The 24,526-nt window shown below is 40.4% G+C and overlaps 2 protein-coding genes and 1 long non-coding RNA gene across 4 annotated transcripts; 1 reads left to right on the top strand and 2 right to left on the bottom strand.

Moving 5' to 3' along the window:
• The first annotated feature begins 4,763 nt into the window (after positions 1-4,763).
• On the top strand, positions 4,764-10,835 carry LOC126600661 (magnesium-chelatase subunit ChlH, chloroplastic-like). The gene is made up of 5 exons (XM_050267267.1): positions 4,764-6,617; positions 6,932-7,014; positions 7,643-9,445; positions 9,560-10,036; positions 10,186-10,835. The coding sequence occupies exons 1-5, from the start codon at positions 5,216-5,218 to the stop codon at positions 10,561-10,563; spliced, it is 4,143 nt and encodes a 1,380-aa protein (XP_050123224.1). The 5' UTR covers positions 4,764-5,215; the 3' UTR covers positions 10,564-10,835.
• Positions 6,993-7,647, bottom strand: LOC126600668 (uncharacterized). The gene is made up of 2 exons (XR_007615504.1): positions 7,458-7,647; positions 6,993-7,252 (listed from the first exon to the last, which is right to left on the bottom strand). It is a non-coding gene; the product is annotated as an uncharacterized LOC126600668 (long non-coding RNA).
• Positions 10,836-11,537: 702 nt separating the features above from the next.
• On the bottom strand, positions 11,538-16,037 carry LOC126600664 (probable glycosyltransferase STELLO1). Of its 2 annotated transcripts, XM_050267272.1 has the most exons (4): positions 13,943-16,037; positions 12,491-12,617; positions 11,882-12,354; positions 11,538-11,721 (listed from the first exon to the last, which is right to left on the bottom strand). In XM_050267272.1, exons 1-3 carry the CDS (start codon positions 15,631-15,633, stop codon positions 11,884-11,886), a joined length of 2,289 nt encoding a protein of 762 aa, XP_050123229.1. In that variant the 5' UTR covers positions 15,634-16,037; the 3' UTR covers positions 11,538-11,721; positions 11,882-11,883. The 2 variants fall into 2 exon arrangements, with proteins under 2 accessions (XP_050123229.1, XP_050123228.1); XM_050267271.1 differs by having other exon boundaries at positions 11,538-12,354.
• Positions 16,038-24,526: the final 8,489 nt, after the last annotated feature.

Here is a 24,526-nt window from a genome sequence, read left to right as displayed (position 1 = left end):
CAGTACTGGACAAAACCCTAGAAGAAGGAGGCATCAAAGGTTGATCATTTGGAGCTTCATTACGCAGTACAGCCCCAGAAGACGAAGGCAATAAATGCCTTTGGAACAAACCCACAAATCTCTGATGATCAAGTAAAACCTGACCATCAGATTCCTTCATCTGGTCAAGCTTCCTCTTCATGTTTGTAGCATAGTCATGTGCGAGCCGGTGCAACTGTTTATTCTCATGCTTGAGCCCTCTAATCTCCTGTTTGAGACTCATCACTTCAGCCGCCAATGATTCAATTTGGCGGGTTCGAGCAAATAGGCGTTGGGCCATATTAGACACAGAACCTGCACACTGAACACTGAGAGCCAGAGAATCCTTAACAGCCAACTCATCAGACCGTTTGGAAAGTAGTCTGTTATCTTTGGGAGTGAGAAGGTTCCTGGCCACTACCGCAACGGTCATATCATTCTTCATCACGGAATCCCCAACGGTAAGGGGACTAGTAGGGGAGACGAAGGATGGGCGCCATATGTTATCTGGAGAAGGCGGGGCTGCCTCTTCAACAAGGTTCAAGTCAAAACGACGGTCGGAGGGGCCAGACATTTTCAAAGGTGTTGAAGAGAGAAGAGGTCGGACAAATCAAGATCTTAGAAGTGTAAGAATGGAGCTTCTACTGGTGGATATTCAAGTGTGCTTTGGAACTTAATGTCAGCCCTTATAAAAATCTGCACTCGACGAAGCTTCAGAAATCGAAGAGGCGCCTGCTCAGAAATCGAAGAGGCGTTTGCTTTCTCAAAAGTTGGGCTGCTCAGAGACCACGAGGGTCGATCTCAGAAATCGAAGAGGCGTTTGCTTTCTCAAAAGCTGGGCTGCTCAAAGACCACGAAGGCCGATCTCAGAAATCGAAGAGGCTTGCTTTCTCAAAAGCTGGGCTGCTAAGAGACCACGAGGGCCGATCTCAGAAATCGAAGAGGCACCTACTTTTCCAGCCTTGTCAGCACCTGTCACACGCACACTCAGCTTTGCGGAAATTATGGGCATTCTGTCGAAGATTTCTGGCGAAGTAGAAAGCACATGAATCGTACTGTTCAATCACCCACTTCCCACACGCAACAGTAACTCATGGGTACCACAGATAACTTTGCCAAAGTTCTCTGACAAAGTTGAGACACGTGAAGCTTGCAGCTCCCGCTACATCGTTCTGACCAAGAAGGGTAAAAGAATTGCAAAGAAACAACACTAACAAAGTTTAGACACATAAATTTTGAAGGTCTAGCTACTATATTATTACCCACAAGGGTAAAGGAACAGTACCACTGCTGGATAATTGGAAAGTCCCGGTGTGTCAACCTCTGTGCTTTGTGGCAAGGTAGACTAGCAAACATGCTCAACCTTTACTCACATTCGAGAAAACACTCCCAACAGGATTGCTTGCTCCAAAATCGAAGAGGCACCGCCCTTCGAATCTCGAGAGCCAGACTCCCAACATGATTACTTTCTCAAAAATCGAAGAGACACCGCTCGCCGAATCTCGAGAGCCAGACCCCCAGCAAGATTACTTTCTCAAAAATCGAAGAGGCATCGTTCTCCGAATCTCGAGAGCCAGATCCCCGATAGGATTGCTTGTTCGAAAACCGAAGAGGCACCACTTTCCCAACTTCAAGAGCTGGATCTCCTTGGATAAAGCTTGTCTGTAATCTTCACACGCAACATCAGCTTTCCAGATACCACAGACCACTTTTTCAAAGTGCTCTGACAGAGTTAAAACATGTGAAGCTGGCAGCTCCCACTACCGTGCTATGACCAAGCAGGGTAAAGGAATAGCATTATTACTTGATGTTAGGGAGACTCCTATATATGTCGACCTCCATCCCTAACGGACAGGCAGACCTGCAAAAATGCTCAACCCTTTCTCTTATCTGAAAGGGCACTCCCAACGAAGCCTTTCGAAATATTCAGCTTTCTTTCCCCCCGATAATACCTCTGTAAACAAGCTATACTAGAGCAAGAATATCTCATATCATCAGTGTTAAAAGCAAGAGTATCCCATATCATGCTTTTTCCCTGTCTTTTCCTTTGGCCTTGTTCTTACCTGCAAGACAAGGAGAAAGAGAGCAATCAGTCAGCACTTGGAATCAAGCTTCCAGCCAGGAACTGACTGCCTTGAACCCCTTACCTGATTACTTACCTGGCATTGCTCTCGAGTACTCATCTTCAACATCTTATGCTTCCAGGGAAGATACCGCATCTACCTGAGGAACAGATAGGGCAAGTGAGAAGGATACAAGGAAGCATGTGGAGACAAGCGTAACAGCACATGTGCCGATACATCCACTTCTCTGTCAAAAGCAAAAGTATTCCATATCAGCAAGGTCGAACGTACTCTAAATTTGATGGACTTGTTTTGACCCTCAAATTCTTTAGTTGGCCTTATACTCTGGAGGAAACCAGAAAACCCTCCAGCCCGGTTCAAGAATAAGCTTGTGGAAAGTTACTTCTTCAAAAGCAAAAGTATCCCATATCATCTCTTCTCATTTTTCTTCTCTTTATCCTTCATGCTGCCTGCAAGATAGGGAGAATGTGAACAATCAGCCGGAGCTCTGATTGCTTACCTTGTCTATCACCTCTTTCAACAGATCCCCTAGCCCGGCGACTTGGGGGACTCCTACTACATGGTTTGTATCGCGCTTGACCAAGCCTGAAACTACAAGTAAGCTTCAAGTGAAATTGATACATTACCTTGTGCATCTCCACCAGTTACAGATACCACCCCTGGATGGAGGAAGAGTACTTCCAGAGAAGATGCCACATCTACCTATGAGACAGATAAGGCAAGTCAAGACGATACCACACTCCGGTACTTAGAAGTTTCGTGGTTACGAGATCATTCTCCCACAATATTTCCTAATGTCATTTGTACTAAATCATTCACTTGTACTCACTAAAGGAGAGCTTGAACGTACGTACTTGTGTAAACCCTTCACAATTAATGAGAACTCCTCTATTCCGTGGACGTAGCCAATCTGGGTGAACCACGTACATCTTGTGTTTGCTTTCCTATCTCTATCCATTTATATACTTATCCACACTAATGACCGGAGCAATCTAGCGAAGATCACAAAAAGTGACCGTTTTCGCTACCTAGGATCTATCTTGCAAGAGAACGGAGAATTAGATGGAGATCTCAACCATAGAATACAAGCTGGATGGATGAAGTGTAAGAGTGCATCCGGCGTGTTGTGTGACCGTCGTAGGCCACTGAAGCTCAAGGGAAAATTTTATAGGACGGCAATAAGGCCAGCGATGTTGTATGGCACAGAATGTTGGGCGGTGAAGCATCAACACGTACACAAAATGGGTGTAGCGGAGATGAGGATGCTTCGTGGGATGTATGGGCACACGATAAAGGATAAGATTGGGAATGAGGATATCCGAGGTAAAGTAGAAGTAGCCAAAATTGAAGGAAATATGAGAGAAAATCGGTTCCGGTGGTTTGGACATGTGCAAAGAAGGCCTACTGACGCTCCGATTCGAAAATGTGACTACGGGACAGAGGTTCAGGGCCGAAGGGGTAGAGGAAGACCTAGGAAAACTTTGGAAGAGACCCTAAGAAAAGACTTGAGTACTTGGATCTAACGGAGGACATGACACAAAACCGAACGCAATGTCGTTCTAGGATTCATATAGCCGACCCCACTTAGTGGGAAAAGGCTTTGTTGTTGTTGTTGTTGGTGTTATTGTCTCGTGGAAGAAGGTAAGTGTACTCGTTTTTTGTTAAATCACTTTTTCTTTTCCATAATTGCTATTCATGCTTCTAGATTATCATTGTACACTCAAATATAGGAAATGATCAAGCTCTTTTTATCTTTTTCCTCATACATGGTTTTTTATTTCTAGATTTTCGATTGAATAGCTCAAACATAAACAACGAACAAGATTATAAAAGGTTTTGAGGGGAGAAAGAGAATATGTAGTTATCATTTCTCCAAATATACTAAATGCACACTATTCTAACCAATTGAGCTAAGCCAACGAAATTAAATTGATATGACATGCCTTTATGGAAAACTCAATTTGAGGTCATTCGAAAACACTCACATTCGGAATTTTAACTGAGCTCTACACAAAAATTAAACTATGCTCCGGTGTATTCTATACATTTGTTTCTTTGGCCATTGAATCTGTCCAAGAACTAAAGGACGACCCCAAACCAACAAGGCTCGCCACTTTGCGAGGGTCAGGGAAAACGTCTATCGTATGCAGCTTTACTCTTGCTTTGCAAAGCGGCTGTTTTCATAACTCAAACCAAAGAAGAAACATTTCCATTGCGTCAAGGCTCACCCTCAATCTTTATCCAAGAACTATCATGCAAAAATCTCGGTATAAGATACACCGGAGTATAAGCAGGACCTGCATCCAAGCGGGTCATGTGTCATTGCCTTCTCCAGTTGATTATAACTGGCTCTCATTTAACCGTGAACACAGACACAAAGAGTCACACACACACACACACACACACACACACACACACACACACTCTCACTCTCTCTCTCTCTCTCTCTCTCTCTCTCTCGGAGTTTATGCTTCCGATACTTGGTCCCAGGGATTTCACACAAAAAATATCCTCCCCTTTTTTACTAAAAAGGACACAAATTTTCTAAAAAGACTATTTTTTTTTGCAATAAAATGAAATTAAGGATTCTCTCTCTCTCTCTCTCTCTCTCTCTCTCATCATCCAGTCTCTCTCAGGCCTCCTTATAAGAAATCTATTCCAGCCAATCAGAATGCAGCAAACTCCATCACAATGTCCCCAACAGATTAGATTACCACTCTTATTGCCCACTTCTTTATTCTCTCTCTCTCTGTACTCCTAGTCTCACTCCAAAAATTGTAGACCAAATTGAAACTCTACCTCATAAAATAACTTCCCTCATAATTCCCTGACTACCCATTAAGCCACGTGTCCCCAACTTCCACCACTGGCCATGAAAACCAACTGTTTCTTCCTCACTCCCCCCACCAATTGTAGTTCTGCTCTCCTCCCTCTCTTCTCCACACAAACTATAAGACTCCAATCTTCTCCAGAACCAAAAGAAAAAGAAAGAGAACTCTCTGCTTCTCTCTCTCTCTCTCTCTCTCTCTCTCTCTAAATCCACTTTCTCACTCCTCAATTTTGAAACAGAGGAGTCGTCTCTGCTGTAGGTGGTGGAGAGAAGCTGATTGGCAATGGCTTCTTTGGTATCTTCACCTTTCACCTTACCCAACACAAAAGCAGACCAACTTTCTTCCCTCTCCAGAAAGCAATACTTTCTCCACTCCTTCCTCCCCAAAAATATCACCAATTTGGGCTCTAAGTCCTCCCTCAAAGTGAAATGTGCCATGGGCAATGGCCTCTTCACCCAAACCACCCAGGAAGTCCGCCGCATCGTCCCTGAAAACAAGCAGGGCCTCCCCACTGTCAAAATTGTCTATGTGGTCCTGGAGGCTCAGTACCAATCCTCCCTCACAGCTGCAGTCCAGTCCCTCAACGCCGGCAACCGCTACGCCTCCTTCCAAGTTGTGGGTTATCTAGTCGAAGAGCTTCGTGACGCCGACACCTATAAAATGTTCTGCCAAGACCTTGAGGACGCCAACATTTTCATTGGGTCGTTAATTTTTGTGGAGGAGCTTGCCATCAAAGTGAAGGAGGCTGTGGAGAAGCAGAGAGACAGGATGGATGCAGTGTTGGTGTTTCCGTCAATGCCGGAGGTCATGAGGCTCAACAAGTTGGGATCTTTCAGCATGTCTCAGCTCGGCCAATCGAAAAGCCCATTCTTCCAGCTATTCAAGAGGAAGAAGCAGTCCGCCGGGTTTGCTGACAGCATGCTCAAGCTTGTGAGGACTTTGCCTAAGGTGTTGAAGTACTTGCCGAGTGATAAGGCGCAGGATGCTAGGCTTTACATTCTCAGTTTGCAGTTCTGGCTTGGAGGGTCGCCGGATAACTTGCAGAATTTTGTTAAGATGATATCCGGGTCTTATGTTCCGGCTCTAAAAGGGGAGAAGATTCCGTATTCAGACCCGGTTTTGTTTTTGGATACCGGAATTTGGCACCCTTTGGCACCTTGTATGTATGATGATGTGAAGGAGTACTTGAATTGGTATGGAACTAGGAAGGATGCCAATGAGAAGCTTAAGAGCCCGAATGCGCCTGTGGTCGGGTTGATTCTGCAGAGGAGTCACATTGTTACCGGAGATGAGAGTCATTATGTGGCTGTGATCATGGAACTGGAGGCAAGAGGGGCGAAGGTGATACCGATTTTTGCTGGTGGGCTTGACTTTTCAGGGCCGGTTGAGAGGTTTCTGATTGATCCTGTTACTAAGAAACCATTTATCCATTCTGCAATTTCGCTTACTGGTTTTGCCCTTGTTGGAGGGCCAGCAAGACAGGATCATCCACGGGCCGTTGAAGCTCTGATGAAGCTCGACGTTCCATACATTGTCGCGGTGCCTTTAGTGTTCCAAACAACCGAGGAGTGGTTGAATAGCACTTTGGGTTTGCACCCAATTCAGGTGGCCTTGCAGGTGGCCCTCCCAGAGCTGGACGGAGGCATGGAGCCCATTGTTTTCGCTGGCCGGGATCCTAGAACAGGTCAGTAAAGCTTCATTCTCTTACGATGTCCATAATTTATAACCAGTCTTCAATTAGCACTTTGGAATGACTACTAAAGAGAAAGCCGGAAAGATAAACGGCTTTTTGTTTGGAACGCTAAACCGAAAAAATTAATCTTTCCGTGCTTTAACTGAATGAGTGAACCAAAGTTATTTACCTACCTTATTGCTTAGACAGTTAACTCCTACTTGTTTCCACTTTCCTTGCTGTTCTGGTTGTCTCTGTTCCTCTTCGCGTGAACCGCTATAGTCGAAATTTACAAGGTGTTGCTGAATATTGTAATGTGATTGCAGGGAAATCACATGCTCTTCACAAGAGGGTAGAACAGCTCTGCACCAGGGCAATCAGATGGGGTGAACTGAAAAGGAAGACAAAGGTATGTACTTTTACGTTTTATTATTTCTTCGTAAAACAAAGGAAGTCGCTTCGAGCACCTGACATGAAACTGAAAGAGAGAACTTTCATGCCTATTTTCAATATACAATATTATAATTGCACCTCTCCATAAATGGGGGTAAGGCTAGCCGACATTCACCTCTCCCAGACCCTGCGTAAAGCGGGAGCCTTGTGCACTGGGTACGACCTTTTATAATTGCATATATCTTTAGAAATGCCTACAAAAGAAAGGAACTTATTTCATGAATCCGCACTTCTTCGGCTCCCAGGGGGAGGGTTGGGGGTGTTAAGCAGGCATATCAAGAATTATTATGAACTTGAAAACCTTGAATACGCCTTGAGTTTCATGCTTTGTGTTAGTCATTGCTTAAGAATCTAAGATAGAAATTTGATCACAACGAGGATGAAAAAAAATTAAAGTACCTTTAACTTTGGCTGGTAGAATGCCATATAGGCCGGGTTCTTTAATACTCTGATGCGGTCGTGGATGATTCCTCTTCCCCTCCATGCTATGATATCATCAACAGTTCACGAGTAAAATGTATTTCTTAAGCATGATGTCTTCACCCTGTGATTATTCGCTGAATAAACTTTGTTCGTTGATGCAGGCGGAAAAGAAGGTAGCTATCACAGTCTTCAGTTTCCCTCCAGACAAAGGAAATGTTGGAACAGCTGCCTACCTCAATGTTTTCTCCTCAATCTTCGCTGTTCTGCAAGAACTCAAGAGAGATGGTTACAACGTTGAGAACCTTCCAGAGACTTCAGATGCCTTGATTGAGGATGTAATTCATGACAAAGAAGCTCAATTCAGCAGCCCAAATCTGAATGTCGCTTACAAGATGGGGGTCCGTGAATATCAAAGTCTGACTCCATATGCCACTGCGTTGGAGGAAAACTGGGGAAAACCTCCTGGTAACCTCAACTCCGATGGAGAGAATCTATTGGTATATGGAAAACAGTACGGAAATGTCTTCATCGGGGTTCAGCCCACATTTGGCTATGAGGGTGATCCGATGAGGCTGCTGTTCTCCAAATCTGCTAGCCCACATCACGGCTTTGCAGCATACTATTCATTTGTTGAAAAGATTTTCCAAGCTGATGCTGTTCTACATTTCGGTACACATGGTTCACTCGAATTCATGCCTGGAAAACAGGTGGGAATGAGTGATGCCTGCTTCCCGGACAGTCTGATTGGGAACATTCCCAATGTCTATTACTATGCTGCTAACAACCCATCTGAAGCTACGATAGCTAAACGTCGGAGCTATGCCAACACCATCAGCTATCTGACTCCTCCTGCAGAAAATGCTGGACTTTATAAAGGTCTTAAGCAGTTGAGTGAGCTCATCTCCTCCTACCAATCCCTGAAAGACACAGGCCGCGGGTCACAGATCGTTAGCTCAATAATCAGCACAGCCAAGCAGTGCAATCTTGACAAGGACGTAGACCTACCTGAAGAAGGAATGGAAATCTCAGCAAAAGAACGAGATCTTGTGGTTGGAAAGGTGTATTCCAAAATCATGGAGATTGAGTCTCGCCTGTTACCTTGTGGGCTTCACGTCATTGGTGAGCCTCCAACAGCCATGGAAGCAGTTGCAACTCTGGTTAACATTGCTGCACTTGACCGTCCAGAGGAAGGGATTTCTTCCCTCCCATCTATATTAGCTGAGACAGCCGGAAGAGACATAGAGGATATATACAGAAGCAGCGATAAGGGGATATTGAAGGATGTAGAGCTTCTTCGGCAAATAACAGACACATCACGGGGAGCAATTTATGCATTTGTGGAGCGTACGACGAATAGCAAGGGCCAGGTAGTTGACGTTGCTGATAAACTGACCTCAATCCTTGGGTTCGGAATAAACGAACCTTGGGTGCAGTACTTGTCAAACACAAAATTTTACAGGGCTGATAGGGAGAAGCTCAGAACGTTGTTCGTGTTCTTGGCAGAATGCTTGAAGCTAATTGTGGCTGACAATGAGATAGGGAGTTTAAAACAAGCATTGGAGGGTAAATATGTAGAGCCAGGTCCCGGTGGTGACCCAATAAGAAACCCGAAAGTGTTGCCAACAGGAAAGAATATTCATGCACTAGATCCACAATCTATTCCCACAACAGCAGCAATGCAGAGTGCAAAAATTGTGGTGGAGAGGCTGATAGAGAGGCAGAAGATCGATAACGGGGGAAAGTATCCCGAGACTGTAGCACTCGTTTTGTGGGGTACAGACAATATCAAGACTTATGGTGAGTCCTTGGCTCAGGTTTTGTGGATGGTGGGTGTATTACCAGTTGCTGATGCCTTCGGACGGGTCAACCGGGTGGAGATAGTACCTCTTGAAGAGCTTGGAAGACCGAGGATTGATGTTGTTGTCAACTGCTCAGGCGTCTTCAGAGACCTGTTCATCAATCAGGTATTGTCCCTCTCTCTGCTTCCCATTACTTGTGGTACATGTTAGAAACATATGGCACTCACAGTATATAAAATAGTTACTTACGATTCTTCACCGAAATCTTATTGTCTACAGATGAATCTGCTCGACCGGGCAGTGAAGATGGTAGCTGAACTAGACGAGCCAGTGGAGCAAAACTTTATCAGGAAGCACGCACTGGAGCAAGCAGAAACCCTAGGAATAGGGGTTCGTGAAGCTGCAACTCGTATCTTCTCCAATGCCTCGGGATCCTATTCCTCCAATATAAATCTTGCTGTGGAGAACTCCTCGTGGAATGATGAGAAGCAGCTGCAAGACATGTATCTAAGCAGGAAGTCATTTGCTTTTGATTCTGATGCCCCTGGTGTAGGCATGGCTGAGAACAGGAAAGTTTTTGAGATGGCTCTGAGCACAGCTGAGGCAACATTCCAAAACCTTGACTCGTCGGAGATCTCACTCACTGATGTGAGTCACTACTTTGACTCGGATCCGACCAATCTGGTGCAAAGCCTAAGGAAGGATGGAAAGAAACCCAGTGCTTACATTGCTGACACCACCACAGCTAATGCCCAGGTGAGAATCGACACACTACGTGTACTAGATTATTCCAACTCTAAGTTCAGACTTTTAGCTGGGGAATGATTTAGCAGATTATACCGCAGAAGCTCGGAATACACAAAAAATACAAAGTTCCTAATTAACAAGCTCGTGTTGCAATGCAGGTTCGCACGCTCTCTGAGACCGTACGTCTTGATGCAAGGACCAAGTTGTTGAACCCTAAGTGGTACGAGGGAATGTTGTCTAGCGGATACGAGGGTGTTCGTGAAATTGAGAAAAGGCTGACTAACACAGTTGGGTGGAGTGCAACTTCTGGCCAAGTTGACAACTGGGTGTACGAAGAGGCCAACACAACTTTCATTCAAGACAAGGAGATGTTGGAAAGGCTCATGAAAACAAATCCAAACTCCTTCAGGAAGCTGGTACAGACATTCCTTGAGGCCAACGGACGTGGTTACTGGGACACTGCAGAGGAGAACATTGAGAAGTTGAAGGAGTTGTACCAAGAAGTTGAAGACAAAATTGAGGGAATCGATCGGTAAACTCATACTCATTGTTGAGAACACTGTAAATTAATTTGAAAATATCAGTAACACTACGATTTACTTGAGCTCCTGCCTCCCCCTTCCCTTCCTCCAGCTCCTCCTTCCAAAAGGAGCATAGGCAAAGCCTCTAGGACCTGTCTAGTGTCTAATGTGAATTCTTTAACCAGTTCCCCACTGTAGTTCAATCCGTCGGGGATATGTATCTGTACTGCTACCTGCAGATTTTTAAGTCCTATTCCTATAAATACATGTTTTCACAATTTGTCAAACGCATTCTCCACATCATCTGTTAACTCTCAGTTCCCATGCATTGACAACTCTCAAATGCTACAATAACAGAAACAGTATTGATTACTATCAGGTTCTTAATCTGATGACAGTACGGTTAGTGATTTCGGGTCGTGACACTTCCCTCACAGAAGGATGGTCATGAGTGAAATCGCACAATCTTACTCATTCCCCCGACTGATATTACAATTTGGCATTTTTGTAACAACGAGTTGCAAAAGAAATATCCTTAATCCTCTGCTACCTACCTTTCCCCTGAATTAGTAAGAGACGTCGACTATCTAACTAATACAATCTTGCTGAGCTAACTCTTACTAGTAATGTGTTCTGAGAATCATACCTCCTGCTTTCTCTAATATAATCTTCAAAAATTCCCAAATAATTACATGTAAGCTCTTTTTAACTTTCATTTTTAAGAAACAAGAAATCTTAAAAAAAAAGTTTGAATGTTTTATTTTCATGATGTCCACCCCGACTCACCAAGATGAAATTTAAGTATTTTATGTTTTGTCAGAATTTCAGTGCATTTCAATTTCTAGCAAAACAAGCACAGCATTTCATAATTCCAAGATACTCTTTGGTTTTGAAAGCCAAACATAAAGGTTGGACAGTTAGCCATCTGTACCGCTAAGTTTGTGGGAGTTTAATATTTCCAAGATGATAATAGGTTTGAGACATAAACATTTTAACAAAAATCCAAATGTACCAGTTTCAAGAATTTGAATCAATCTACAGTGTCAATGTCGGATTGTAGAACACACAATTCTAATTTCATATATTGATGAGCAAAAAGAGATGGATGAATACATGGGGGGGGGGGGGGGGGGGAGAGGATCTTCAATCAGTAATGAATGGTAAAACATAAACCTACAGAAAATGAAAACCCAAAAATAAAATAAAAAATAAAAAAAATAAAAAAATAAACGAAAAAAGAGTTCTGTATGACAGTTAACGAAATGGTACATGTTTCTTTGTTACTCCCTTTTCATGGTATTTTAAATTTTAGTACCAAAAGAGATGAAGTTACCTTCAAACTAACTCCATTAGAAGAGGGTCACCTTCTGCCATTACTCGTATTAGTTTAATGAACTCTTGTTCGCTAGTCACATTGCATGGGTGAACCGCAGGTACTTTAGCCGAATATAAGGATGAAGAATTAGTAGAAGGTGGTTGTTCCTCATAGATCATTGTACTGAGCACTGAGTCAAAGTTCTGAGGTGAATCTATTGCTTGAAAGAACATTGGAATGGCAACCTTGTGATGAATTTCTAGGTTTCCGACTAGATTAACAAGATCAACGAAGTCAGCTACAAACCGACGAGGAATGTAGAACACCTCAGAACTGCATATTGTGATGCTCTTGTGACTGGTTACACTGTTCTTATAACTGACTTGGAAGTGAACTGGCATCATACTAACAACCTTCTTTACCATGCCTGCTTGCTTTGAAAACCAATCTGAGTTGTCGTTTGTTGATACTGTACTCCAAGACCTGGATACCTGAATCCCATTGAATTGTGAGGGAGAAAGTGATACTACAACGATTTGAATTTGAATTTTGTATCTATTTTCCTTTTATGGAAGGTTTATACGTGTGTAAAGAAATGCCGAAAGGGGTTAATAAAAGTCATGTCACCTCATTTGTAATCCACAATTTAGTTTTGTCTGCCTGTAGAAGATTCCAGTAATTAAGAATGGTATTGTCCTGAACAAATAAAAATCCATCTGCACCGGAATATTGATCAAATATTTTGGGCATGTACCTGTAAGGAAACATTAAAAAGCACAACTAGAAAATTAGTGATGGCCCAACTTAACTAATTCCAGGTTAGTCTCTAACCAAAATGCTAGAAAAATAGTAGGATTTCACATATAACCATTTCTGCCATCAATATAAACAATGAAAATGAATGCCTATGGAAAAGTAAAATTGACAGCGGAACTACCAAACTTGCTTTCTAAAGAAGCAATTCAACAGTGCTTCAACTAAAAGCATACCTTGTAACAGACGCTATGCACAGACTCTGAAGTCTAAAATATAGAATTGGGGGTTACAGGACCTGCTTCTGAAGCTGCCTTCAGTTAACTCATCTTATTTAGCGGAAATTCTATAAATGTAACTAGCATATGGGACATACCAAAAGGCACCAATTCACAAAACCAAGAAGAAAAGAAAAACAAAAATACTCCTCTAAAATTAAAATCTTTTCTAAACCGCAGGGTTTTTGGGTATAACTAATACCAACCATTAACTGCAGAAATTCAACAATATCATAACAGGAAGACATGCAATTGAATCTCAAATTCTGGTAACAAGCTACTGAATATGTTGTGGGATCAATAATGCAGATATCTACCAAATATCTACCAAAAAATAAATAAATGTCCCCCGAGACTACAACCCCTTTAAGTGATGAAAATTTCTGCACTGTGCCTTCAAGAAATGAACAGAGCTAAGAATGACATCTCCTACTTGATGACAAAAACCTATAATGTTGGCATCAATCCCAAAGTTCTTATAGATGATGAACTCTGTGTAACTTAGCTAGGTCACTGATGCTACTAACTATTCGTAAATGACATGTACCCACCCACGTACATTAAATTTTACAAGTAAATTTCTAATATTAACTGCAAATGGATCCAGTTATATGAATTTGCATGCCTCAAAAGATGCCCTACTTTTACTGTTAACTGCACGTTTAAGTTCCTATTATCATCCACTACTACGCCTAATTAAGTCTTAAACTATAAGCACTCTAATACAACTATATCAAGATGGTTTATTCCGGTTGTTATTGCAACAATTAATCAATACCTTTAAAAATAGAAAACTCAAATGTCCAGAATTTTGATATCACTTAAACTTGTATCTAACCTAATCCCTGGATTAATGTTTCTAAATCAAACACAAGTTTCAATTGATTAGCACGGCATCCCCTTCTCTTCTTAAACCTTACTCCCCAACTACCCAGAAGAATATCCGAAGTGGAACTACATAATTAAACATGATTGAAAGCCAACAAAGTAATCTAGTAAAAGCGATATAAGCAAGATGAGGTTCAAATTCATGAGAAAAAGGACTTACTTGTATACATTCTCCAATTTTCCTTCTTCAACAGCAAGGTCAATGTTCTTTAGATCAGACAAAATGATCACAGTTTTAAATATCCGCCCATAAAGCAATCTCCATTCCAAAGCAGTACGTTCCACAGGTCCACTGCAAAACATGATAAGCACAACATTCCCGAAATTCTTCCTCCATCTAATCAAATTTCCGATTTCATAGTTCACTGTTCCTGATTCCTCAACTCCAAGATGAACAGATGGAAACTTTTGCGGGACAAACTCTTTTGTATCCCCATGACCAATATTTGCACGAGGCCGATCCAATTCCAATGACATTAATCTAGGCTGCTGATACCCTACAGCAATTAAGTCATGAAGCCAAGCAGCAGTAAACTTCAGATCCTTCTCAGTCCAAAACCCCTCTTCGGCCATAGCAAAACTTAACTCCAAAATCTTTTCAAACAACCTATGCTTACCCGATCTCCAGGAAACCAAAAATTTGATCAAACGTCCTACATTAACATGAAGATCCTTCTCTTCAGAAAAGGGATATGCCTGAATTCTATCATACCGATGAACAGTTGGGGGATAAACTACAACATATCCACCTATTTCCCACAAAAGCCTCTGCCCCCAGTAACCCCTTAATATATCAGAAGCCATTGTGCTAACAGAAACAGGAAGCATCAAACCCCAAAATGCCGATGAATGGTAAATTGTATTGAAAGAATTAACAGGCACCATTGTTCCCTGCGGCAACGCCACTTTCGGGGCATGGTCATCAAACCTAATATCAAAAGCTTCCAAACCCGATTTTCGTGTAAAATAAAACACAGAATCGACATCAGGAAGTCCATTGGATATACCCTGTTGTATAAACTGCTTTCCACCAAAAACCTCAGTGTAGAACTCTTCATGGCCAAGCTCACCAACATTCTCCAATGGCAAACCTCTCGGCCACACAGAGCGTTGCCCGAAATGAATATACGGGTTCACAATAGTCCTGTTGGGATTCTCATGGCTATACTGCAATATAGTCTCTTGCCTAGCACCCTCTCCCATCAACTCCACATCAAAATGTTTACTCAAATCATCACCAACCACCTCTCCGCGATCATCAGTGTCGAAGATCTTCTTCGCGCCGTGCTGGATCGCAAACAAGTAACCCACACTCTTCCTAACATAAGAATCATAAGGCAAGTACTCCAAAACCCTAAAGCCCAATTGAGCTTGTTGTTCAAGGGACAGAAAGATAGCACCTTTGAGGCTCCAATCTGACGGCGTCTTGGAGTTCCCAATTGCCAGGACCTGCCACCCCTTGAGCTTCACGAGCTTCTTGAGCGAGTCGGTCGGGTAATCGGAGACGGAAACGACAACCCACTTCTCAGACCGGAAGCTGGCGTAGGGAGACGAGGTGTCGGAGATTGTCTTGACGGTGGATTCGAGCTGCGGCATCCGAATCTTCTCGAGGTTCTGGGCCTGGGTCTCGAAGCAGAGCAAGGCGGCGGTGTCGCCAATATTACGGAGGACGAAGAGGGCAGCGACAGTGACGATCAGAAGCACGACGGTGACGATTTTGTACAGATTCTCGGAAACCCATGTGGAGAAATCGAGATTCGGAGCGAAGGAAAGGGATGCTCTGCTCTGAGAGTGAGAGTTGGAGTGAGCGTACTTTGGGGATTTGGTTCCGTTGCGTTCTTGGACCAACATTGAAACGAAATTCAAAACCCCAAATTTGTCTCTCCCTCCTCACTCCTCTCCTCAGTCAGAAATGGCTCGACTCAGAAGCTGTATCGACAAGTATTGAGCTCCTATCGACAAACATCCACTCGCAGCGCTGCTTCTGTACAGTAACAAGATGTCGAGAGCTGAGCTGCCGGCTGCGTGTGATTTGAGCAAGCTGTTGAGCGTTTGCTTTCTTTCTCGCTCAAGTGGTTGCACTGCCGACAGGTGCGCTAAGACTTAAGACAGAAGGAGAGTAACTTAAATTTCAAGTCTTGGTCTTGCAGTTTGGTGGGGGCCCGGGGAGGTCTGGACTTGCAGTTGGTTCTTCTCCATTGCAGCTCTGCAAACCATTGGATCGATTGTGTGTTTGAGAAAATTAATATGTGATTACCATCTGAATTTTAATTCTTTTTAGTGATCACCTGAATTTTGCAGTACGTTGCAATATATCATCTGCCGTTAAAAATTTTATTAACTGATGATGTGGACCACATAGATCCTACATCTTGGCTGACATGGACTCCATGTGTGCACCACTTTGATAAAAATTAGTTTATTTTTTTAATTTTGGAAAATACAAATAACAAATAACAACCCTAACAATGATAGCAGCTCTTGTTCCTACACCTTGTTCTACCCTCCCCCACCAGCTTCCCACCGCACACCCTTCATCTCAACCACATTATCCCCCTCAAGTCATTGGAGGTTCAGAAGTCGCGGATCATATGCGACTTGGTCAAGTTTGTAGGTGGCTCCACTAAGAATTGTTGATTTCATATAGAGATAGTAGGAGAATAAGGTCGTAGGGCATGGGAGGTTGGTTGCCGTACGAGTTGCTGGTTGATGAAGGAAAGACATCATTTGTTTTTATTTTATGTTATTTTATAATATTTTTGTCACTTAGTACTTCCGTCCAGTGGTATTCGTCTTTATTTGTAAGTGAGAGGTCTTAGGTTCGATTCATGTCAAATGCGAATTTCACATATTGCTAGTTTAGTGTGAGGCTTAGCCTACTCCCCCACCCCTTATTATAGATAATATCGTTTGTTAAAAAATATTTTTAATTAATAAATATTTATTTACCACATGACATCTATGTTGGAATCAAACTTGCACATCACTATGTATTGAGGAGATGCACAAATCCATTAACCTATAAAGAACAAACAACATTGAACAGTCAAGGATCGGGGGCTAGCCAAAGGCTCTCTGGCGAGCAAGTTAGTAAGCAAATATTTGAGACTCAAGCTTTAGGCAAGAAAATATGTGTGCGATTATAAGGGTGTATTGTTACCAATCGAGATATGGCCCTTTTAGAATATGGAATTCGTATTAAACCGGGAGAATCTTATAAGATATCTAGGAGTAGATATTGTATCTTTTTAAAAGTATGATTACTTGATGTGCATGGCAATCCTTAGATTGTAAGGATTCCAAGAATATAGGAAACCTAACTGATTCCTTATTAGATTAGGTTTTTGTGTTCTTCAGACCAAGCATGGTCAATTTCAGTGAAACGTTGGATTTTGTCCACTGCTCTGGAACAGATGATGGTTTTGCTCCCCACTCTGTAATTCTTAACAGAACTTTTCCTCAAGTGCCATCTCTGTCCAAGTTGACATTCACACCTTTAATCTCACACTAGCCTTCATGCACGAGCTCACGTGTGTGCATAAGGTATTTTTTTAATCACGGCATGCTACGCGCAACTTATACGTTTTAAATGTATTTATATGCATAAATTGACAAAAGGAAAGTCAAATATTTGAAGTAAATGAATAATTTTAAATCATGCTAGAAGAAACTCATCATAAACCAATTAAAGCAGCTGAATTCACATAATAAAATACATCTTTATAGAATTTACATTAAGAATTGAAAAAATAACATTTAATAAACAACTGATTGAATCACATTATTGCGAGGCCATTGTGAGGCTAAGCCCACCCCTTTCCCTTTTGTGCAGATAATATCGTTTGTTAAAAAAAAAAACAATCATTTGACAATTAATGTAATCACATTATTATCCACGTGAGAAAGACTTTTTTTATAACCGGCATTACATGCCTCTTAAGATGTTTTGAACTTGTTTAAAAATAGAGAAAGTAATATTTAATAAATAACTGATTGAATCACATTATTACTAGCCCATTGTGAGGCTAAGCCCACCCTCATTCCCCTTAGTGTAGATAAAATCGTTTGTTAAAAATAAAAATAAAAATAAAAAAACAAACAAACAAACATTTGACAACTTATTTAATGACATTATTATCCACATGCGATGGACCTTTTTTATAATTGGCATTACACGCTTCTTAAGATATTTTGAACGTGTTTAAAAATATATAAATTGAATCACATTATTACTATCATATTGTGAACCACATTATTGCTAACCTATTGTGAAGCACTGTTAAAATGACGAAAATGCCGCTGCCTTATTTGATGCATTATTTTGGGATGCCCTTGAAGTTTTTTGCCTTGGAGGCATTTTTGTCCAAATATTTTTGTTGAAGCTTGATCACATCAATATTCATGTTTTCCCTTATTTTTTTTATTATATTTTTCTTTCCCTTTCACGTGGGCACCATCAACTTTCACTCATCCTTTCCTTTTTTTTATTATTTTCTCTCTTCCCACTTATATTTATATTATATTTATGATGACCAAATTACCAAATTATCCCTGCATTATTTGATATATTATATTGGGCCACTTTTGGATTTTTTTTATTGAGGGACAATTTTGTCCTAATATTTTTGTCAAAGCTATGACACCAAATCGGCACTATTCCATGCCATATTCGCTTTATATATAATAGATAACATCTCCACATTTGATTTAAAGCAAAAAGTCAAATGTACTATTATTTATCATATGATTCTCAAAGATATTAGAAGTCACAAAATTAAAATTAGCACCAAAGGCATAGTAATTTGTAGAGCTAGTTGATTTAATGATATCAACTTCAAGGTCATGAGTATAAAGATCATCAGCCTCACTATGAGGCCAAAGACCATGATTGTTCCTTGTCCCAAACAAATTATCTACTAAGGTATTTACCCCCAAGGAAACAGAGTCCTTATAAGAACTTGCTCTCCTGTTCTAAGCCAGGTCAAATCTAGAGACCCGATACGTGTGAACACCTATTGCAGCATCATTGTAGCTTCCCACTTCGAACATACTCGTAGTCTTTTTCTCCTTCTAAAAACTATTGTAGTCCATGTTAGAACAAATCAAATGTCAAGTGTATAATATATAACAACTGCACAGTTTATCTTGAATAGAAATTTCACAAAGATACGATATATCTTACAATATGAACAATTTAATGAATTTGAAATAACAAATCACAAAAACACACTGACTTGTTTGCGGAAGATAGAGGCTTGCAGAGCAATCTCCTAAGATAGAAATACGCCCCTACACCAGTGCAGTAGTTCAAAGGATGTCTATCTTGCAAGATACAACTATCTAATCCAAGTTCTTGCACAAGAACTTGGATTCTAGGCGAATTTGTTGTGATGGTTCTCTGTGAAGTATAAAAGGAAATGATGGAAAATTATATCTTGTTTCTGATCTGATGGCCATATTTATAATGGCGTAATGGAGCAGTTGAAGCCGTTTTTAGAACGGTTGTAACTGTTCGTCATCATTTTTATCCTTTCGAAAAATAACTGAATGCAAAAATCAAAAACGTCAAAAATTAAACTTGTGTTTTCGTCAATCCGAGCCCAAGAGCCCCAGGCACAAGGCCCATCTTTGACATTTAATATATACACCCAAACCTCCATTTATAAGGCCCAAGGTCCATAGCTTTGGCCCAATTCTTTTCAAACCATAAAGGAGGGAAAAGACTTATAAAGTGGACTTCCACCATGTGTTTGGGCGATGTGGGACTAAGTCCCACTCACAAGTTCCAACAGTCCAACCGTCATGGCTTAGATGACACGCCCCAATCTCGATATCCTCCAAACATCAAGATGAGCACGTGCTAGCTGACACCTTAGGGTGATAAAGCCATTTTAGCAAGCATGCAAGTTATGAAGAAAGAACAAACGTAAATAAAATATGTAAATTTAAATGTATGGAATATGCAAATGTGGGAATACTGCGAAAAGAAATTATAAATGTTAGAAATTTAATAATTTAAATATTATCATTATTAATATTTAAATTTTAAATATTTAAGTGAATGAAAATTAAAGTAGTCATGGGATGGGATGGATTTGACCTGCAGCTTTTCCAAAAGGTTATGTATGTTTGAACAAAGGTCACAACCTTTGTCCTTTGGAAATAGATGCACCTTTGAACAAAGGTTGCATTTTGTCATTTGGAAAAGCAGACGCAACCTTTGTGTTTTGGTAGCAAATGCAATTTCGAACAAAGGTTGCATCCTTTGTCTTTTGGAAGCAGACGCAACCTTTGAAAATGGGGCATGTTAAAGCCTATAAATAGACTACCAAGTCAAGCATTCTAGATATATTTTTGCATCAAGAAATCATATAGAAATTATAGTAGTTTAGTGTTTAAGAAAGAGAGAGTTTTAAACACTTTTGGTTCGCTGTTCTTTGTGGATTAGAGTGCTACTTCCGCAAAGAGAAAGATCGTTGTATCATGGAAGACATTTGCCAACGCAAACCTTTCAAGTAGCTGCAAAAATTGAAAAATTACCTCCTGTTTAGAAAGATTTCAAAAACTATCTCAAGCATAAGCTTAAAGAGATGGGACTTGAGGATTTAATCGTAAGATTCAGGATTGAGAAGGATAATCGTTGCTCTGAAAAGAAGTCTAATAGTCAACTTATGCAAGCCAAGGCACACATTGTGGATGGTGGGTCTAAGAATAACAAAAATATGAAGCACTCTGGTGAAAGTTCAAGCCAAGGGAATTCTAAGAAGTTCAAAGGCAAGTGTTTTGTTTGTAACAAGACAAGACATCGTGCTAGCGAATGTTGAAACCGTAAGGGCTAAGACAATTCCAAAAAGAAGAGTAATGAAGTACACATAACCGAGGAAGATAGGTTGTCCAAAGAGATCTCTGACATAAATTTTGCGGCCGTGGTATCTAAAGTCAACATGGTGGGAAACACTAAGGAATGGTGGGTTGACACTAAGGTTACTCGCCATATCTGCTCTGATTGAAAAATGTTTACCACATATCAAGAAGTTACTCATAAAGAGCATATGTTCATGGGAATTCTTCTAAATCCAAGGTTCAAGGCCTAGGAAAGGTAATTCTAAAGATGACTTCTGGAAAGAAACTTACTCTTAATGATGTGCTTCATATGTCTGACATCAGAAAGAACTTAGTCTCCGGACCATTGTTGAGCAAAAATGGTTTCCATTTGGTTTTTGAGTCTGATAAGTTTGTACTAACAAAGAGTGAAATGTATGTTGCGAAAGGATATCTCAGTGATGGTCTTTTCAAAATGAATGTAATGACTGTTGTACCCAAAATTATCAATAAAGTTAATTTTTCTACTTATATTGTGGAATTGCCAAATATATGGCATGGAAGGTTAGGACAAGTGAATTATGATACTATACCTAGGCTAATTAACATGGACCTATTATCTAAGTTTCATATTGATATAAGTCATACATGTGAAATTTGTGTGGAAGCAAAGTCAACTAAAGCACCATTTCACTTTGTTGAAAAAAGTACGGAACCTGTAGAATTAATTCATGGTGATATCTGTGATCTAAAGTTTGTGCAAACTAGAGGAGGCAAGAAATATTTTATTACTTTCATGGACGATTGCACAAGGTACTATTAGGTGTATTTGCAAAGAAGCAAAGATGAAGCCTTAGAAGCGTTCAAAAATTATAAGAACGAAGTTGAGAATCAACTTAGCAAAAATATAAAGGTTATAAGAAGCGATAGGGGAGGTGAATATATTGCACCCTTTTCTGAATTTTGTACTCAGCATGGGGTTATTCACCAAACTACTGCTCCCTATTCACCTCAAAAAAACGAAGTTGCTGAACACAAAAATCGTACATTGAAAGAAGTGATGAATGTTATGTTAATAAGTTCTGGGACAACCTAGAATTTGTGAGGAAAAGCATTGCTTCCTGCAAACCACATTCTTAATAAATTACTTCACAAGAAGTTAGATAAGACACCTTATGAATTATGGAAAGGTAGAAAGCCTTCTTATAAATTTCTCAAAGTTTGGGGGTGTCTAGCTAAAACAACGGTCCCTGATCCTAAGAAGATTAAAATAGGACTTAAAACCATTGATTGTGTTTTCATTGGTTATGCCATAATTAGTAGTGCATATCAGTTTCTTGTACATAAATCGGATAATCCCAAAGTACATGTTAATACAATAATTGAATCAAGGAATGCCACATTCTTTGAAAATGTATTTCCATGGAAAATTGCACAAGAACAAAGTTCTTTGAAAAGAACTTATGATGACTTTGATAGCAGTCATAAAGAAAGTAACGAGAATTCTGTTGACCGAGAACATGTACAAGAAATTGAACCAAGACATAGTAAGAGGGCTAAAATATCAATGTCTTTTGGACCTGATTTACTTATTAGAAAATGAGCCTCAAACGTATAAGGAAGCTATATCATCTCCAGAAGCTCCATTTTGGAAAAAGGATTTTAATGTTGAAATTGAATCCATCATGCAAAATCATACAAAGGAATTGGTGGATCTTCTTCCTGGAAACAAACTTTTAGGTTATAAATGGATTTTCAAAAGGAAGATGAAATCAGATGGATCTATTAATAAGTACAAGGCAAGACTTGTCGCCAAAGGTTACAAGTAAAGAGAAGGCTTAGACTATTTTGATACATATTCTTTAGTCAAGAGGATAACATCCATCCGTATGTTGATTGCTATTGTAGCAATTTATAATCTTAATATTCATCAAATGGATGTCAAGACTGCTTTTCTAAATGGTGATTTGGATGAGGAAATTTATATGAAACAACCTGAAAGATTCATAGTGCATGGCCAAGAGAAAAAGATATGCAGACTTGTTAAATCACTTTATGGTTTAAAACAAACACCTAATCAATGGCACCATAAGTTTGACATTGCAATGTTGTCAAATGGATTTAAAATAAATGAGTGTGACAAATGTGTTTACACTAAAAGCACACAAGAGGGATATGTCATTGTGTGTCTATATGTCGATGATATGCTAATTATTGGTAGTAATCATGAGATTATTAAATCTACCGAAAGAATGTTGGCTAGTAAGTTTGATATGAAAGATATGGGAGTTGCAGATGTTATACTAGGAATCAAGATTTCTAGAACGTCTGAATGACTAATTTTATCTCAAATCACATTATATTGAGAAAATACTTACAAAATTTAGTAATTATGTAAGTAGTCCTTCAAAAACACCATATGATGTCAATTTGCATTTATCAAAGAATATTGGTCAATGTATATCTCAAAGTGAATATGCACCAATAATTGGTAGTCTAATGTACATTACTAATTGTACACGTCCGGACATTGCATATTCAGTTAACAGATTGAGTAGATATACGAGTAATCCTGGAAATGATCATTGGAAGGCAATTGCAACGGTTCTTGGTTATTTGAAATTTACGCAGAACTATGGATTGCACTTCACAAGATATCTAGCAGTACTTGAAGGCTATTGTGATGTTAACTAGATATCTGATACACAAGACTCGAAGTCCACAAGTGGATATGTTTTTACTTTGGTTGGCTCGGCTTGCGACGTTTGAAGGTGAGGGAGTCCTTTTTATAGAACAAGGGCTCGCTCCTCAATACATGAATGATGGGCTAGAGTTGATGCTCTTTAATGATGGTGAAGGAGTTCCTTTTATAGAATAAGGGCTCGTTCCTCAATACATAAATGATGGGCTAGAGTTGATGCTCGCGGCGAGGTAGTTGCTCAGTAGGCGGCGATGCTCTCTAATGGTGGTGAGGGAGTCCCTTTTATAAAATAAGGGTTCGCTCCTCAATACATAAGTGATGGGTTGGGAGTGATGTTCGCGGCGAGGCGGTTGCTCAACTGGCGGCGTTGCTCTCTAATGATGGTGAGGGAATCCCTTTTATAAAATAAGGGCTCGCTCCTCAGTACATGAATAATGGGTGCTCTCTAATGAAAGTGAGGGAGTCCATTTTATAGAATAAAGGCTCGCTCCTCAATACATAAGTAATGGGCTAAGTCCCCAAAGTATTTTTCATGAGGCCCGGTTGAGGCCCAATATATGGTACATAATGTAGTCTCCCAAGTCTTCGGTCAATAGAGTCTGTTAGCTGGAGACTTCAAATTGAATCCATGTATGGGCCGAAGTGGCGGTTGTTCGGATGTGGTATTTGTATACCCTGCACTGAAGCTTTGTAGGTGAAGCTTTGCAAGTGAAGCTTTGAAGCTAGAGCTTTGTAAATGAAGCTTTTGTTCATGAGGCCCAGTTGAGGCCCAATATATGGTACATAATGTAGTCTCCCAAGTCTTCGATCAATAAAGTCTGTTAGCTGGAGACTTCAAATTGAATCCATGTATGGGCCGAAGTGGTGGTTGTTCGGATGTGGTATTTGTATACCCTGCACTGAAGCTTTGTAGGTGAAGCTTTGCAAGTGAAGCTTTGAAGCTAGAGCTTTGTAAATGAAGCTTTTGAAGCTGATTGACATGAGTGATGCTCAGGAATGTTTATGTTGATTGACATGAGTGATGCTCATGCATGTTGTCATGGGTGATGCTCATGAATGTTAACATGAGTGATGCTCATGAATGTTGACATGAATGATGGTCATGAATGTGTATGTATGATTGTCATGAGTGATGCTCATGAATGTTTATGTATGAATGACATGAGTAATGCTAATGTATAATTTGGAGTACTAGGCGTACTTTTGATCACCTGGTTGGTG

Source organism: Malus sylvestris, chromosome 14, assembly GCF_916048215.2.
Source record: "Malus sylvestris chromosome 14, drMalSylv7.2, whole genome shotgun sequence".
Classification (NCBI taxonomy): domain Eukaryota; kingdom Viridiplantae; phylum Streptophyta; class Magnoliopsida; order Rosales; family Rosaceae; genus Malus; species Malus sylvestris.
Note: the sequence above shows the minus strand (reverse complement) of the source record. Positions and strands in the feature narration are given on the sequence as shown.

Coding starts and splice junctions, on each gene's coding strand:
- LOC126600661 (XM_050267267.1), top strand. CDS start 5,216: ATGGCTTCTTTGGTATCTTCACCTTTCACCTTACCCAACACAAAAGCA. Junction 6,618..6,931: donor TGGCCGGGATCCTAGAACAG/GTCAGTAAAGCT, acceptor ATGTGATTGCAG/GGAAATCACATGCTCTTCAC. Junction 10,037..10,185: donor CCACCACAGCTAATGCCCAG/GTGAGAATCGAC, acceptor GTTGCAATGCAG/GTTCGCACGCTCTCTGAGAC.
- LOC126600664 (XM_050267271.1), bottom strand. CDS start 15,633: ATGTTGGTCCAAGAACGCAACGGAACCAAATCCCCAAAGTACGCTCAC. Junction 12,618..13,942: donor AAATTGGAGAATGTATACAA/GTAAGTCCTTTT, acceptor GTTTCCTTACAG/GTACATGCCCAAAATATTTG. Junction 12,355..12,490: donor AATTGTGGATTACAAATGAG/GTGACATGACTT, acceptor AATGGGATTCAG/GTATCCAGGTCTTGGAGTAC.